This window comes from Platalea leucorodia, assembly GCF_965183815.1.
Source record: "Platalea leucorodia genome assembly, chromosome: 9".
Classification (NCBI taxonomy): domain Eukaryota; kingdom Metazoa; phylum Chordata; class Aves; order Pelecaniformes; family Threskiornithidae; genus Platalea; species Platalea leucorodia.
This window is the reverse complement of record NC_138831.1, coordinates 7221685-7239444: the sequence shown is the minus strand read 5'-3', so window position 1 is coordinate 7239444 and position 17760 is coordinate 7221685. Positions and strand designations below refer to the sequence as shown.

The 17760-nt window shown below is 43.0% G+C and overlaps 1 protein-coding gene across 1 annotated transcript in view; it reads right to left on the bottom strand.

The window, feature by feature from the left end:
- Positions 1-356: 356 nt before the first annotated feature.
- Positions 357-17760, bottom strand: part of PTPRG (protein tyrosine phosphatase receptor type G) — a 415182-nt gene continuing 397778 nt past the window's right edge. Inside the window, exons 17-29 of the mRNA XM_082322783.1 lie at positions 16099-16181; positions 15740-15874; positions 15372-15506; positions 14794-14966; positions 13643-13778; positions 13155-13301; positions 11218-11311; positions 9882-9958; positions 9325-9453; positions 6868-7014; positions 5917-6059; positions 2649-2784; positions 357-1764 (exon numbers count right to left, since the gene is read on the bottom strand). Of these exons, the coding sequence (XP_082178909.1) occupies positions 1618-1764; positions 2649-2784; positions 5917-6059; positions 6868-7014; positions 9325-9453; positions 9882-9958; positions 11218-11311; positions 13155-13301; positions 13643-13778; positions 14794-14966; positions 15372-15506; positions 15740-15874; positions 16099-16181 (1682 nt within the window). The 3' untranslated portion in view covers positions 357-1617. The remainder of the gene's footprint in view (positions 1765-2648; positions 2785-5916; positions 6060-6867; positions 7015-9324; positions 9454-9881; positions 9959-11217; positions 11312-13154; positions 13302-13642; positions 13779-14793; positions 14967-15371; positions 15507-15739; positions 15875-16098; positions 16182-17760) is intronic.

Sequence of the window (17760 nt, the reverse complement as noted above, 5' to 3'; positions counted from 1 at the left end):
AAGACCGGACTGTCAGAAATTAACAGGTTTACATTTAAATGGAAAATACGCTGTAAAATTTTGACAAGTCCTGAAAAATGACAATATGTTTTGTGCAGTTGAAATTTAAAAGCAAAGAAATTAATGCCATATATAAGGGATAGTGCCTTTAACTTGTATACCAAACGTCAGGATGGTTGAAATGATGTATTTCCTTTTCAAGGCAGATTCAATAACCCCTCCCTACTCAGCCGAGCTATGAAGGACACGATTAGCTTTAATTTTCAGGAGAATTAAGTATGTGCTTACTTCTCTTTTTAAATGGGGATGGACCTTGTTGAATTGTGACCAAATACAAAGGAAAAGGGAGCCAGTGATGATGTATACTTAAATGCTCCAAACAATAATTCAATTATTTATATAATCTGGGGGAAACCATTTTATCGGTGTGGGAGGGAAAACACAATAAGCTAGGTTTGTGCTAAAGAATTAGTCTGGCAAAAAAAAGAGGGAGAATGTAACTTTATAGGTAGTTTTTTTATTAGTTTGCTTCACCAGTAAATATGGATCAGTACTTTATGTTTTAGCACTAAAGTATGAAAATTACACACCTGTAAAAATGGCATCTAACAGTTATGAAATTAAGAAACGCCTGTCATCATGTAACATACCATTAGGTGTGAGGTCATATTCAAGAAATAGTAAGGAAATTAATGTGTTTAAAATATTGAATAGCTTAGTAATGTAAAGTATTGCTACCTTCAATATATCTGAAAACAGGTCTGATTTTGGGTTGTAGCAGATTTCTCACTGTATTGGCTCTGATGAGAATAAAACCAAAATATTTTCCCATCATAGGGCTGGTTAAAAACTAAAATCGACATTTTTCTGAATACGGGGGCAAACTTTGAAATTGTAAATTCAAAACCTATCGCCGCGTCCCACATATGAATTGCATCTAATTCATAATTATATTGTATGTAATTTATATATTCCATGTGAAGCAAGTCTTGGGCCTGTAAGTGTACAAAACAGCAATTTGAAACAATACAAAAGAATTCTTTCAGCTCCACAAGGCTATTAGACCTTCCCTGTAGCTAACAATCGCCTGCCACGTTTTGTCAAGAAAGGATGAACACTGCTCATCCACTCCACTGGAATGCAGAATACCGTTACCAAAACTGTGACGTGATCATTAAAATAATAAATATGGCATGAAGGGGTACAGTATCTGTCGTAGAAAGAATCCATCTGGCCTAGCATTCAAGATTTAAGATTTGAGGGTCACTGTAGTTAGCAAAACTTCACTGCATTTAAACAAAAGAGAAAAAGCGTATATTTGTTGTCATGGAATGTCACATCAGGGCTTGTCTTGTATTAGAATATTATAGGCAGTAACACTGATCATATAGTGCAAACTAGATAAAATTGCGTTTCACTGTGTGAAATAAACAGAGGTGCAAATGCTCAGTAGGATACCATTAAGACATAAAATGGCAAAAATAAATATCAAAACTTTTATCAGTGTAAAAAAGTAATTGGGTTATTGTATAACCTAGAGTCTGGCAAAAAAGGCCTCAAAAAAGTTCACTCAGTCTTCAGAAGTTCTACAAATTAAGTGCCTTTTCAGGTTTCCAATTAGACAAGAGACTCCATGCTTTCTGCGGGATCAGATTCGTCACTGGCCATCACAGCACCATTTTTGTCCAGCGTCATGGGACCGTTTCCATTTTCCTTAGTGCTGACCAAGCTTAGCATTGCCTTATAAAGAAACTGGTACTGTTCCTGGAAAAGAAAAGTTAAGTTATTTCAATCCTTTCAGTCTACATAAGCGAGTGGCACTGAAATTTGGCATTTCCAGGGAAGGTCATGGATATTCGTTACTAGAAGCATACATATAGCAAAGAAAAAGACTTAGAGAGCAATTACCTCTGTTAATCTAGTTTAACCTTGCCAACCCAAAAGTCCAGTTTTGGGTAGATCATATTATTCCTGATGTATTATTAAACACTACAGGAGGGCAGGACAATACCCGAGCCCACAGCTCAGCCCCAGGTTGTTCCCTCGTCCCAGCAGAGCCACGCACCCCGAGACAAGGGTGCTGCTCTTGCTGCACGCTGAGTGAATCACAGAATCACAGAATCACAGAATCGTTAAGGTTGGAAAAGACCCTTAAGATCATCGAGTCCAACCGTTAACCTGTCACTGCCAAGTCCACCACTAAACCATGTCCTCGAGCACCACGTCTACCCTTCTTTTAAATACCTCCAGTGAAGAGCCCCTCTCCTGAAGCTTTATCTCCCTGCAGCTCTACCTGCCCTGCTGCAACCCTTCAGATCACAACGTGCCGGGTTTAAATAGCACAGCTTAACTTACGGGGCTGGCAGGGGGATGATGACAAGCTGAAAGGTCCTTCTCTGCTAGGGCTGCCTGTACGGAGGCCCCCTAACTGTATGAGAAATAAGCTTAACTGCACATCAGAGACTTACAGTCTGGGTTTGAGGTTTATAAAAAATGACAACTACACAAAAAAAGCCCAAATGCAAATTCTGCTTGGTAGCAGATGCAGTAGGGCTTGATAACACACAGAACGTGTGTTTTAGTTCATGCTTTTGGTCTCAGATAACAGCCTTGTAAACTATCCATTTATATTCCATTTAAAGACTTACAATGTCTGTAAATACTCCAGGCCGCATAAGATTTATCATCTTTGCCACCTGGAAAACATCGACAGCATTTTCATTCTCCAGCTGCTGGGACAGAGTGGTAAGGGCACATAGCGTTCCCGCCGACACAGCTCCATACCTGAAAAACCACACCAAAATGATAAGATACGCAGAAACATAGCTGGGCGCCGGCACAGAGCCACGAAACTGTTGATATAGTCTTATTTGATTACTGTAGTTCATCTTGGTATCTATTAAATGCTTGTTTTATACTGGCTAATTTTTAGTCATTTTAATTTACAGAAGAAATTTGATGGTACACCAGTCATCTCGGGATATCTGCAGTATTCAATACAAAGAACTGTATCAGCAGAAGAACGTGAGCCATTTAAAAGTTCCCAGCCTGGAGAGTATAACACTGCAATCAGTTCTCGCATGCCACATGTACTGAAAGCATCTGCATTATAGCTGAGCGTATTTTAAATTCATTAGTGGGAGCTCAAGCAAAACATAAACGATTAGAAAGAAATGAGACTTTGCCTCTTCCTCCACATCTGACAATTATAGAAAACTAACACGGATATGAGGTGCTCACAAGTAAATGGGGCACATCTCAAAGTCTTCCTTAGCTCTGATTCACTGGCAAAAGGCAACATCCCCGAGCTGGGCACCCCAGAGACATTACAGATTCTGAAGAGCTGAGCTGTGCTGTCACGTAACAAGAACCCGAGCAACGGTTATTCGTCAGCAGCGTGAATCAATGGGTCCTTGAGATACCGGTCAGGTAGAAATCTGACTGCTGCTAAATCTCTGGGTGTGCTTGAATCATGCGTGCGGTTGCGGGGCATGGGATAGAGGATCCTAAGCAACAGGGGCTCCTAACTGCTTCTGAGGAGCCTCAGCTGTCCTCTGCTCTCCCAGTACACGGGAGACTGCAGTGCTGTCCTGGCTTTGCTATGGGTTTGCTCTCTGACTTTGAGAAAGTCTGTGTCTAAATGTCCCCACCTGTAAAAGGGGACATTGGTGCTGACTTGCTCTGTAAACCGTTTGGAGAGCTGTACGTGGAAACTTAAATAATCGGCAAGTGCTGCAATGCCATCTGGTATCATAAGATTACCACTAGCATTTTTTACAACATTCCTGTGGAAATCAAGACATATGCTGACTTAATTTCGTGTGATTTTTGCAAACTCAATTTGCCTAGAAATGGGAAACAGAAATCAGATCACAATAGATCTGCTATATTTGATGAAGTCTATAGAAGAAGAAGCAGAGCTTCTGCAGAACTATACAGATGGCTGTGACTGATCGTCTACAGGGACAGTGGACAAAGTGGCCACTGCTTGTGCCTGATGGGACACAACTAAATACTTCTGAGGGTCTAATGGCCTCATTTTTACTTGGGCTGATAACCTCCAGCTCCCAAGAATCTAAAGGCTTTTCTCTTGGACAATTATGCAGCAAATCTTTATCTAGTTGTGTACATATGGGCAGTTATATTTGAAAATCTTGACAACTGTCTCAAGTTGGAATTTCTGAACTTCTTTGAAATGTTGTTATTGAGTTCACTCCACCATGTACTTCCTAAATACCACATGCATTTAGTATCTGCAAATTCATATATTTGGAATTAATCTACAGTTGTAATTATTAGTGGATTATGTGATATAGTTGTTGCATGCAGTAAAGGGAAATTTTCATTTTCAGCTACATTTGCTTAGGCTCCAATGAAAAGCAGAATCCACGTTATGTATTAGGCACAAAAATAAAATCATTGAATATGACAAATAAACCAAAAAAGCAATTTACAGAAAGAATGACTCAGCACTGTTGGAATGCGATTTTGATTATTTTTTTTTTTTGGGTCTAGCATGAAATGCCCAAATCAATAATGGTTCTAATTTTGTAAAACATAATCTTAAATACTGCAAGAGTAGCAAAACCTCACTTCAGACTACCCAAAGCATGAATATTAAAACTAGCCTGGAATTAATCAGTGCTGGCAACAGGCAACAGAGCTTACACTGTGCGTTAGCAAGGCAGGAGACGGTGGGAGAAAAACTACTTGCTGCAGCCCAAGGCACCATTTGCAGGAGTCTGTCGGGAAAAACCTGTTGCAGCAGCAACACACCGATGTGAAGTGAAAGCTCTTTCAGCAACGGCAGATACCAGCATGCAATCACACATCAGCACAAAGGCCGATCTGACCACTGAAATAGCAGAGTATGGTAATATGTTTTTGCACAAAAGGTGAAGATTTCCAAGACTTTCCCAGTAACTCTGTTTTGGAGCAATGGCAAAAGGTCCAACGGACTCGAGCGCGGGGGGTTGCAGGTATAGCAGTTGTTTATGCTGGCTTGGTGTTCGCTCTAAGGGCAACTCGAGGAGTGTCAGAAATTGGGCTTCCTTGGGATTTTAACGGCAGAATGGCTCTGGGAAGCACTCTGCCCGCCAGGAAACAGTCCCTCCAAAGAGATCCTGTTAGACCCAGGCTCCAGCTTGACTATAATGGTATTTTGCAGTTCCATAACGTGTGCAAAGTAATAATATGCAATGCAATATTTAGCACCCTTTATAACTGGGCACCCAAGCATAGCTGGCAAGACAATGCTCACCACTGCACCACAAAGGAGACAAGTTTTGGGGCATGCTGGCCCCGTGTTAGCGGGCTCCCTCCCTCCCGCTTGGCACCGTATGGGCCCCTTGGAGTGTTTTTGGGGAAGCAGAAGGAGGAAAAATAAATCTGCTCTCACAAAACCTGGGCCCTTTGTCACAAGATACATCTGCTGCTCATCCTGAGACACAGCTGAGCCGAGTTTGTTCTGTCTTGCGTGGCACATTAAACCCGAGCTGGTAGACAGGAGCTCAGGGCTGTTTTGAAACTGGTTTCCATAAGCCCATATTGGGCTGCTCAGAGCCTTATCTAAACCAGGGTTCTGCTGTGTTCTGAAACAGGCTGTAGGATGTGTTTGGGATAATTCCAGGTGCAGAAGAACCCAAAATGATTACAAAGCAAACACAGCTTCACTTTCTGAATCCACCTAAGACTACAACCAACATAAAAACGACACCAAGCAAAATGTATTTGGCCTCAGTTGCCAACTGAAACCTCATCCCTGGAAGTTTAAATATTCTGATCCTGTTCCCTAGACCACTAAACCCCATCCACTCCATGCAAGAATGGACATCAATCCTAACAAGTGTCCTGTAGCTGTAGCCGAGCAACTCCTTGTACAACCTGCCAATAAATGGGAGAAAAGAGATGACATACTCATCATGAACTATGGTGGGGCCATCCCTTGTTAAGGCCTCTTCCTTGATTACATTGATAAGTTCAAAGGTACTGCTTATGGGAGCATCTGGGTTTGGCCATTTAGGACACTGAAAGTGGCGGACTTCCAGAACGTAGTCATCCTGCAATGAAAAACCAGCCTGGGCATTAGCTACTTCAGTTTCACATTTATCCACTCCAGGTAGAAAGAGGGAAGAGCCTCACTACAAACTGAAGAGAGACCTTCTTCTTCCAAAAGAGTTTCTATAGAACGAAGAAGACAGAGGCACAGCTCTAGCATCTCTGTAACAGCGAATGCGCTAAAATAATGCAACTTTAACAAAAGGTTTAACTGATAGATTTTGTATTTGAGTTCAGGGCTTATACGCATATAAACCTTCTCTCAGAGCCCTTACAGCTCAAAAGTCAAACAAGAGAAGAGCAACCAAGGAATTCAAATTTCAAAGGGCTTGCAAACTAATGTTGTGCAGAAAAATCCAGCTGCAATCCCGAGAGCAAACTAGAGGCAGGTTTATAGCTCAAAAGAAATGTGCTTAAGTAAAACCCCTTAATTAAGACCCCAAAACAATTAACTATAAATGCTGAATTTTATAAGCAGAAATAGGACAGTAAATCTTGGTGTACTTTACAAAGTATAATTCAATCTACTTGTGTGATTTCAAAGTGAAAAACCAGTGTCTTCACTTTCGAATAAGACAAACAATTAATACTACGGTCTCACTAGCTAGAGGAATCTATCTGGACGTAGAAGATGTGAGAGGGAGAAGGAGCCAACAAGAATACCTTTCCCCCGTGAGCAACGTGCATGCACATGCATTTACAAGTAAATCCTTGTCAAAACTGTTTCTGAACATTTCTTCTTCCATATTTAAATGACATCAATAACATTTTGAGGAAAAGCCAAGACCCACATTTGGAGTTTTACTTTACCTGGGTAGCTTCAAGGATAAAGTCATGGATGATAATTTGCTCTTCATTAGAGAGGCACAGTCTGTCTTTGCTGATAAGGGTCACAGTAAAGGCCTCACAGTTCATGGATTCCTCACGACTTGGCCAGTACACAAACTCATCTTCTGCCTGGAGGAATGAAACAAGACACTACTGCAGCCTTTCAGATACCTTGTGTGTGACTGAAAAATCCAGTGGATCAAAAAATTGGTTTGATAAATAGAGATGATCGGGAGCTGACCTTTAAAAACCATTTCTGTCTAAAACAGATTTACTATTACAGTAGACAGTAAGCCTGCCAGATCCTTCCTTTGTGTGTCCAAACAGGTAACGTCTGCTTTTTAATTGGTTTCATAGGGAAATAGTTATCTTCGCTCACTCATACTTAACCTTTGTATTGTATCCCAGGCTTTATTACCTCCTGCCTACAGTTTTGCATGAAAGACATATATCTGTTTAGAAAAAAACTCATTGACCTTTAAAAATTAATTGCTTATCATTTTTAATTTGTATTTATTGTGGTCTAATCCAAAACTCAAGGGTATCAGTAGAAGGTCTGTGGATCAGGTCTAGGTAGAAGACTGATGGATACTTATGTAGGGGTTGAATTTTTAGGAGCGAGAGGAGGAGTGAGGAGAAAGGAAGAAACCCAAATATTCTTAGCCTTGAAAAAAACACTGGCTTAACTTAATGCAAATCCTCCAGCAAAACTCCTCTTCTCAAGGGACACTATAAAATCTCCGTGAGACTGTGAATGGTGGAAGAAGCTAAGTGCTGAAGTAGCCTAACTGACAGGGTGTAGGTAAAATACTGTCAAAGCTATTCTTTAAAAAATAACTGTGCATTCCTAATTCACTGCAGAGAAAAGAAATTAGGCTCTGTCATCACATACATGCAAAGCTTGTTTCTCCTCCTGGCTTCAGGGATCTACTGTCCCTGCAGCTTAAGCACAGAAGCTACCCTGTCAGCATGCACGGCACTGCACGCCTGCGTCTCTGAACAACCCGTGTTTTACTTGTGAGAAAAGATGAGCTACGAGCCCACTTCATCCCACTGCGGCCACGAGCATGTCTTTAAAACCAGGCTTATTTCTGTGGGCCTGGAGCCTTGATGCACATGAAGTGCAAGATACTGGTGAGATTTGGGCCTTAAATGTTTATTCTGAAAATGGGACTTAGAGTCCTAAGTCCTCTGAGTGCTGTGAAAATTCTGCCCTCAGTGTGCAGAGACACCAGCAAGCAGCGTAATATTGCTGAACGCCGGGGAAGCGACCTGTCCTGCCAAGTGACGGGTCCTCGTGCAGCAGCGGCATGCGTTATCAGCTTGTCCTTTGGCATTACACATTCAGCACCTTGACACAGTCTCAGTCCCGTGCCACCCCTCCTTGCCAGCCAACAACCCACACCAAACACTGAGCCAATGCATGGATGCTACTGTCCTTCTGGCCAGCCTCCACCCTGGGAACGGTGAAGGTGAAAGCAGGGACCAGGCATCCTTGCAAAGGATGTGGCCGAGTCCAGTGTTCCTCCTTTACCCTTTAATCACTATTGTTCTGCAGAGCTATTTCATGTACTTGTAAAGACAAGATCAGCCTCTTCATTTCCACCTGACACACTTTCATTTCATTAGTGCTTTCTGATTCGATCGGATTTCTCTGAACGCTCTTTGCCTCGCAGCGCCTGCAGTCCCTTTCATCGCGCGGCACACAGGAAGCGTATCGACTGCTGCCTCTTTAGTAGCCCCTCATGACTGCTATTTTCCTGCTGTAATGAAGGTGGTTTCTCTCCCACTCTCAGCTACAATCGTCTGTTCACCTCAGTGATACGTGCATGAAAAAATGAACCGTTTAGTTCTTAATCCTTTTCAACGCACCCTCTTGAGACATGCTAGTAAGGCTGGAAGTAGCGATTAGCACTTCATCTGTGTCTCCTTCTCTCTCTGTCTCATTATTTCCACTTAAATTAACATACATGTTTGCTTTTTACTTTCATCAAAAATAGCATTTTTAACCTTCCTCAGTCTTGCATGGCCTGAGCCTTAAGCCCCCCAGACAAACAAGCAACTATCCTACTGTCCCTGCTTTGTATTTCTGCTCCTCTCAAAGTCCTTACCCATGGCCCTGGCCACCCAGTAACCCCAGTGCCTTGCATCCCACCAGCCAGGCAGCCCTCAGGACCTTCACAGAGGTCGTCATCGCTGGCGTGCTGCCTGTGAGCACTGTGGTCCCTCCAGCTCAGGATGTCTTTCCCAGGGGTGACGGCAGAAAGGGAGAGCAAACAAACACGCCCCACATCTCGGAACTTGTCTTTTTGGCAAAGTTTGAGAAGGTGGCTCCAAAATTGGCTTTGCTTTCAACCAGAAAATAGCCATAGCATGCAACTAAGTGACCCTACGCTGGTGCCCAGCTGGGCTAAGTGACTGCGGTACCGTTTAACTCACCAGGCTCTGGTTGTCCGGCAGCATGACGATGATCTGTGCGTTGTGATCCCAGATCATTCGCCAGAAATCTTTAGTCGTATGTGGCAGCGGATGTTGGGTTATGATGAACTCGTTACTCCTGTAGTAGCCCTTTTGCAGCAAAACAAACCACACAGTTACTTACTGCCTTCAATACTTTTAAAGCATTAATTTCATCTTTGGGGACACATAATGACCCTATTTCATTTTATTCCACAATATTTTCACACAGACTATAATTTTATAACTCCATTTCCATTCTGCAGAGTCCCTCTTGTTTTCATTTACTCTAAATCCCAGGATTTATTTGACTGTATCTCATGGAAATACACATTCCCTCTAAATGCATCTTGTATTTAATTTTTTTAGGCAACAATCTTTAATAAAACACAGTTAATAGCTTTACATTATGGGGAAGGTGTTAAAATCTCATCTGTTAATACACAGCCATTACATACAGAATTAAGACAATTATAGGCATCTGGTATTTAGCACCTTAGAATTGATTTTACTTTGTAATTAGGTGTTGGCTTCCTCACCATGATATAAGAGGCATTAATGTAATCTGTTCCTTTCATTCCAGGCAGCGGTGCCAAGCCCACTCTAGCACGCTCAGCTATAAGATTAAAAAAAACAGAGGGAGAAAAAAGAAAAAAAAGATCAAAGTCTGGTCATGGCAGAATGCAAAAAGTAAGAATTTCTCAGACGTTAACAAACCAAACACTCTGCAGCTCCCATCTCCCGCAGGAGCAGGCCAGCACTTTAACTGCGTTAAAGCATTGCCTGCTAACACAGGATATAAAAGAGAATGTTGCACAATATTCCCACAAGGACAAAGTAATTTCAGGAATCAAATTTTACTATAGCAAAGATTTTCACAGCAGGCTGAATTACCAAATAACAGTATATGCAGTGATAACAGGGGATTTCAGGTAATTCTTGACTGTAGTGTTCCATTTGTCTCCAGCAGCACACAAACCCAGCTGATTTATTTTGTTTTCCCTACCACTCCGTAGCACTACCATCACTCACTCCTCCCAGCTGGAGGGGGAGAGAGCCTCCAAAGACAAAGCCCTTCCCTAACAGGTAACCACCCCTTCAGTACTCCTCCGTGTTTGAGGGCTGGCTTCAACACCACCCTCAAACCAACCGACAGCCCCCAAGCACCAAACTGAAATCACTGCAGCTACCTGACACACAGTGCAAAGTCGTATAGACTATTTCTGCCCTGTTCACATTTGTTTTTAAGATCTATCCCGATGACTTCCCTTTTTATTAACAAACCTCATGATGGACCATATCTGTGCCATTACTACTTTGTGCTAGCTTGGCTATCATCTGTCCTGTATGTCCTGTGCCCTGGGTAATGTGATGGGAATGACCTTGTGCCCATGCTTGGTCTGGTGCAAATTTATACTACTTGGCAACCAGGCACAGATTCCATATTAATGACTGTGAAACTGTGTGCTTGGGCACTAAATACCCTCAAATCTGGGGAAGGCTCACATGCAGAAATTGAGTGTAGTAGCTGAATTACAAGCAACTTGTGCCAATCACACTGGGAGATCTCACCTGAGCTGGGAGTGGTATCAAAGTAATTCTCTCAGTATCCCATAGATTTATCCCCTACCTAATTATTCAAATTCTTAAGCACTTCAAATTAACATTTCACTCGGACAGTATATCTGGCTGACACTGTAACTATTTTCTTTTGTTCAGTTTCATCAGGGTAATTCTGAAAGACAAGGCAGCTTGGTCTGAACAAAAGATTACATTTCTCCTTCCTAGTGGCTATGCCTTTTCATGCATAACAGTGGGAGAATTCAGTATAAAAAGTTACGCTAGGCAGTAATCAAACCGAAGATGCGATCTTACACGGCACGACTGATGAGTTCCTGTTCTTCTCTTTGTTGCAGTCTTTCTGAGCACTGAAGCATTCCACGTATTTTGCATTACACTGTGTAACCAGCTGAAAGAGAATAAAGTAGTAAGTCAGTCCTCACAGCGCTCTAAATGAAGAGAGGAGGTTTCTTTGCCAACTCCTGCGAAGATGCATCAAGTAGAAGAATAAACTGCATTGTTAAACTTGTTTAAAGTACTCAAGATGCCAATGGAAATCATCCTTTTCACTCAACATGTTTAATGGATAAAAAGATCTCTGCAGCGCTCAGCTTCGAAACATCCTGAAAATGAAGTTCCATCAAAATGTATTTTCACAGAACACTACGGTTAGTTATCTTTGAGAATATATTTCAAAGACTTGCAGATATGTTCAGTCAGAAGCAGGTCTCAAGGAAGAAAAGCTAGCAAAATAAAACAACAACAAAACTTTTATGTTTTCTTCTAAAATAAAAGCCAGATCATTCCTGCAGCATGTCTTTTTGTGCCGGGCCTTTGGGGAACCCACCACGCCGGCATCTGAGATCCGAGGCCGTGGGTTACATTCTCCGGTCTGCCAAGTTCATCCTGGGCTGCGTATGCGGCACAAAGAAAAGTCAGGGAGGCAGATTTGTATTTGAATGTTCCCCCAGTATACAGGAAAACTACCAGAGCAAAGAGGGTAAAGGTGGCTTTTTCATCTCCTGCACTAGCAACTCATTACTCAGCGTAATGTTAGTCTAAGATGGTTGAATGTAAGCTACTGTACCAGGGCACGAGCACAAGTTATTTTCTGCTGGCTCTGTGGTAGCAGCAGAAACGAGAGAAAGATTTAATAATTGCTGCTGGTCACATCCCAGTTTCAAATGCACTCTAAACAAGATAGCACTCAACTCATCTATGTGCTGGCATAAGCCCCATGAGAAGTTATGGTTTCTAAATACCTGTGCAACGTTGGCAGAGAAAGGAATTTCTGAAAATGGCACTTAAGTTTTTGAAATTTTGCCACGAGTCATCAGAAAACATCTTTATACCTGTCATTTAGTATTGTTTGTAAAGGTGCAACACTTTTTTTAATAAGAAACCTTTTCTCCCGCTGCATTTTGTGTGCGTGTACACGCACTTGCGCTTGTTTCTTTAATTTAGTAATTAAGCATCTGGAATGTCTTGACTGACGGAGATGTACTGAGATTTCTACAAGTGAATTCAGAGAAGAGCCTGTTCGTTTTTTGAATAGCTTGGCACCTGGTATAATTTAACAGTTTCAGTTCCTTAGGTAGTTATTAACTGAGTGAGTTTAGCTGTGGAAACAGATGTCACGTATAATCTTTTTATGATATATAGTCTCACAAAATATTTTTAAATGCATTCAAATAAAATGCAATCAGAAAATCTTAGGTTTCAAATAGGAGATCTGGGCAAAGGAAAACTTACTTTGGCCCGGATGAAAGCAACTACGACATAGCAAGGAAAAGCAGCAAGCATAGTTATAGCAATGAGAGAGGCATATTGTGTTTCCTGGTCTTACAACATTTTTAATTCTTTATCCAGTGCTGAAATAGCAGGTGGTGCTAAGGACCTCATTTCATGTCTTTCTCCATATATATGCATGAGAGCCACAGTTTGGAGAAAGGCTTCCAGCCAAGCTAACCACAGACTCGGGAACATCCAAGCCCCCTTGGGAACAGGGAGACCAGCAGCACACTCCAAAGCAGCGTCCATGTCCCTCCTCTCACCTCTGACTTCGAGAGCGTTAGCACTGATTTCCAGCAGTGTAGCTGAGACTGTGGAGGACCAAACTTCTCAAGAGGCTGGGCTGTGCTAATCAAGTGTTCTGGTTTCGTTCCTTATCTATGACAACTGACAGTGAAGACAGGCCATACAAAAGAGAGTAGGGAAATTAAGTCCCTCTGGATGGCAGTGATAAGCCTTACCTTGAACTGTTTTTCTAGTCGTGTCTTCCCTCCTATGCCAGGTATGAGGATGCTGTTAACATAACTATGCAGCTGGTTTGCAGATACTTCAGTCTCCTTCCCAAGGATGGCTTCCAACAAGGCATCATGAATAAAAATGTACTGCTCCTAGAAAAACAACAGCATGTCATGTAGGCGCCTGGAATAAACTAAACAGCTGGCTTTAACTGAGGGGTAGAGCACACTAAAGGAAAGGGTGTGCAAAACAAGCCACCCATGCAAATACTGCCAAATCCAGAATAAACATTTACGAGTGCAGCACGTACAACTGAATAAGTCAAAAGCAAAATCTGAAGTTTCTGGTCTAGGAAAAGAGAGACACTCCAGTGCAAAAAATGTCTGGTGATATATTAAGTTTTTACAGGGATGTAAGTGAAAAATCCATTTTCTTTTTGATTACAACATAAAAATGAACATGGCTTTAAATTCAGCCCCACTGCAATCTTTACCTCTGTCTGGACGAGGTAGTTGCGCTGTGTCCTGATATGTTTCAGGAAACCCAGGACGTTAACTGTGCTTTTGTCTTTTATCTGTTGCAGCATACTGTCTATCACAATGTAGGTACCAGTTCTGCCAACACCAGCACTACAGAAGACATAAGAGAAACCCATGTAATACAGCCGGACCAAAGTAAACGTTCACAACAGCAGAACAGAACTAAGCAAATATTCCTGTTCACAGACCTTCATTTCCCTGCTAGACCCAACCATGAAAGTTTCTAAATAAAATATTTTGGGTTTCTGGGAATTTTACCAGGTATGTATTTCACAATCTGACACTTGGCTGTCCTGTCTCCACTGCTGCTGTTACTGGTGTTTGCTACAAGAAGCCATACAGAGACCCACCCTATGCCAAAGTGCTGCTATCCCGGACCACCAAGGTTGCTCCAGGCTGTGGGGCTGCCGTGGTTGGCTTCAGGCTTGAGGTAAGGCTTAAGCTTCACAGTGGAGCTGTAATCCTGCTCTGGAAATGCAAGTGGTACCAGCACTACGGAAAGGCATAAGAGGGGGCTAATCCTGTGGAGGCAGGACTCCTTGAAGGGGACGAGGGCGGTCCTGGGCCCAGCAGAGAGGGGAACTCTTCAGAGCTTCTCAATTTCTGGTCAGGAAGGAGCTCTAACCCCCATCATCCCCTCCTCTTCGCTGTGGTGCTCTACGGCCCCCTCACACACAGTGATGAAGACCACATCCCTTAGCTCATTTAAGGGAAATCCTCCATTGGCTGCAAGCACTGGTGAACGTGAGTGTGGTTCAGCGGTAACCGTGTGCCCAGGTGTCCATCTATTTGCATGGCTGGTTGCCAGCAGAGGTAATCCTGCCCTGCCCATGCAGTCTGGTCGAACAAGGAACTGCACAACCACATCACTGCAATGCTCAGCAGCTCAGTATCATCACACAGGGTTTTGCTAATGCAACTGGGAAGCTTTTGCATTGGAGCTGTCTGAAGATGTAGGCAAAGCACACTCATGGATACCTGCACTCCATGGGGCTGGCACACTCCTGTGTTAATAACTGACAGCGTTTGTCTTAGCTGGCGTGTAAGAGCACACGCTGTGCGCTAGGTATGCTTGCCGTGAAGTAGTTAATCACACCCATCATACCTGCAGTGCACCACCACTGGTCCCATGTCCGGGGTTCTGGCTGCGGAGGATCTCCTAACGAAGGTTAGCACAGGCAGAGCGTACTCCGGCACACCCATGTCAGGCCACTGAGTGTAGTGATACTGAATAACCGTTCTCTCGTTCTGCCGCCCTTTGGGGTTTCCCTTCTGACCCTGCATACAAAGCGTGCGCAGAAAGAAGAGGAAGATTAGGGAAGAGAAGCATAGAAAGATACTCAATCCTACTGGCTGGCTCGGCTGAAAAAGTACTGGGCTCTAACAGAGGAAACCTTCTGCAGCTCTGCCTCCTGCTAGGTGGAGACAGAGTTCAAGGAAAATACAAGTGGGAACAGGTAACAACAGCAATAACGGTGGCACCAAAGCAGCAGTGAACTTAAGAAAAAGAAATACAGGCTAAACCTTTCACCAGGTTCCTTGTAATCCTGCCTTTGCTTACTTATTTCCCATCCACCTGCTACTTCAAGTTGCCTGTCCAAATGCTGAGTTTTGCTCCTGTGTGCCTTGCATCCCACAGAAGCCAACAGGCATCTGGATGAGAACCGTGAAGGCTTTACTCACCTTTTTCACCTTTGTGTTCCTGACTGTGAAGCGGCGCACAGTGTAGCAGGCGTGAACGTTTGTGCTCTTCAGTGTGACGATTATGTTGCCATACTCCTCGCTGTTCTCTGACGGCCAGTACTGATCACATTTCCTCTGAACAAAGACATAGTTGGGTGGGTTGGCTAAGGGTTTGAGCTGCTTCTTTATATTTGTGTTTAGAGCTTTTTAAAAAAGTAAAATAATCACTAGCTATGTATCCCTCTGTTATGTGAGTTCTATATTATAGATCAATATATATCATCCCAAGCCATTTAAAAACAAATTTTGCCCACGTGATTCGGGGAGGTGGTACTGAGCAACTGCTAAAAAACTAGAAAATCTCTTACTCTTCCTTTTTCAACAAGGTTTGTGATCATGACAATGATTCCAGTATTTTGTTCCCAAATCATCCTCCAGAAATCTTCAAAGGTAGACTTTAAAGGTCCCTGGGTAGCAATGTAGGCTTTTGCTTTGTTGTAACCCTTCAAAGAAAACCATAATGCCGAGTGAGATGAAAGCAATATCATGGCAAACATTAATATTTTAAAGGTAACAAAGAAAGGTGCTTTCTCATTCAGAATAGCGAGGAATTTGTAGCAAAATTAGCAGGTGAAGTTGGAAAACACGACCACTTCACAAGTGGCAATACTTCCTCCTTGTGGAAGGATTCAGAGTTAGAGAAGAAAAAACAACTCAAACAACTTACATCGACATAATTAGCATTAATGTAGTCACTGTGCTTAGAATCTTTTCCTGGTAAAGGCCTTAGCTTCACCCTGCTGTGATCATCTGCAGGATAAAAACAGAACAGAGAAGCATTAAGAAAACACAGTGCAGAATTGCAAGTAAAGATCCCATTTCCTAGGTATCGGAGTAGCCCTTATTAATACACGGAAGAAATTGGCCTTGGATTGGAGTCTGGGGGTCGTGTGAGTATCTGTTCTTGGTCATCTGCTCATGGTAGCAGGTCCTCAGGCTTCGCATCCCTTAAAGTACGTGGTTCGTGCTGGGAAAGCTTCTCTTTAAAGGGCACTGGAGCCTCAGGAGCACGATCTCTAGGATCATCCACATCACACAGTGTAGCGTGATTCAAAGAGCCAGGGCACCCCGCCGGGCTGTGTAACACCATGCGGAGACACCGGCTCAGCTCTCGCCAGCAGTAAAGCTGCCGTTGCTTGGCTCGGTGTCCGAGCTCATTATCCTCCACTTGGTGCTGGGCTCAGAGTGCATGTCCTCACTCCTTCACCACCCTCATCACCCCAAGAGGAGAGACATTAGGTCATGCTCTTTAGCTCCTCTTTTTGTTCCACCCAAACACTTGACTTCAGCTTAAATCAGAAAAAACTTGCAGTCCTCCTGCTCCTAGGCAGCATCATTGGGCTGGGTGGCGCTTCCAACACATGCAGAGATGAGACACGTGGGCTAACTTTAAGCATGAAGAATCTGGTTTCAGTTGCCTTCCTTGAGCACCAATGGAGAGAGAGAGAGAGGTTCCTCCAGGGGCAATCTGGAGGACTGGAGTGCCTGCTCCAGTTCTCCTCCAACGGTACTTCTCTCTCTGTGCCTAGAGGGACCAGACATCTATGTCTAAAATCAGAGTTGGGACAACCACAATGAATCCCCTTGCCCAAGGCCACACAGCAAGTCTTTTACAGGTCTGGGAACTGGTCCTCAGCCGGCACCTTGACTACTTGGGAGAAGGTGTTAGACATGCATTTCCTTCCTATGCCATCAAAAACTTTCAAGATTTATTGCAAGGTTTATGAATATGGTGAACTTTTTATCAGCAGCTCTCCATCTTTGCTCCTAAACCATGGTGACGGCTGCATCTGCCAACCGTTCCACATCAGAGAACGATATGGAAAAAGTTACCACATTTCCATCCCAGACCTGCAATAATCTGCATTCTAGAGCAGAGTCCAGATTTGCAGTTCTCAGAGGAATACAGGCAAAGCCTGCACTGTGCTACAAAGATCACCGTTTGTCCAAGTCGTACACACAGCTGAAGCAGTTTGAAATACAGCAGATACACTCTGTAAGATTTAGCACCTTTGGGATTATAAGGGAATCCCAGGGATCATCAATAAAACTCTTTGCTCCACCATGCACTTCCCTTAGGCCAGTTTTCAGACATTAGCAGGCAGAAGACCTCTGATCATCAGTTTATCCCAGTTATTCCTCCACAAAATTTCATACCAAACTGATACTTCTAAAACTACACTTGGACCATCAAACTGCAAAATATTTTAAAACAAAAGCTGGAGTGAAATCCTGGCCCTGGAGAAGTCAAAACATCCACTGCCTTTAGTAGGGAAATGATCTCCCAGCCACACTTTCACATGTTTATTAATTACTGTGCAATAACGTA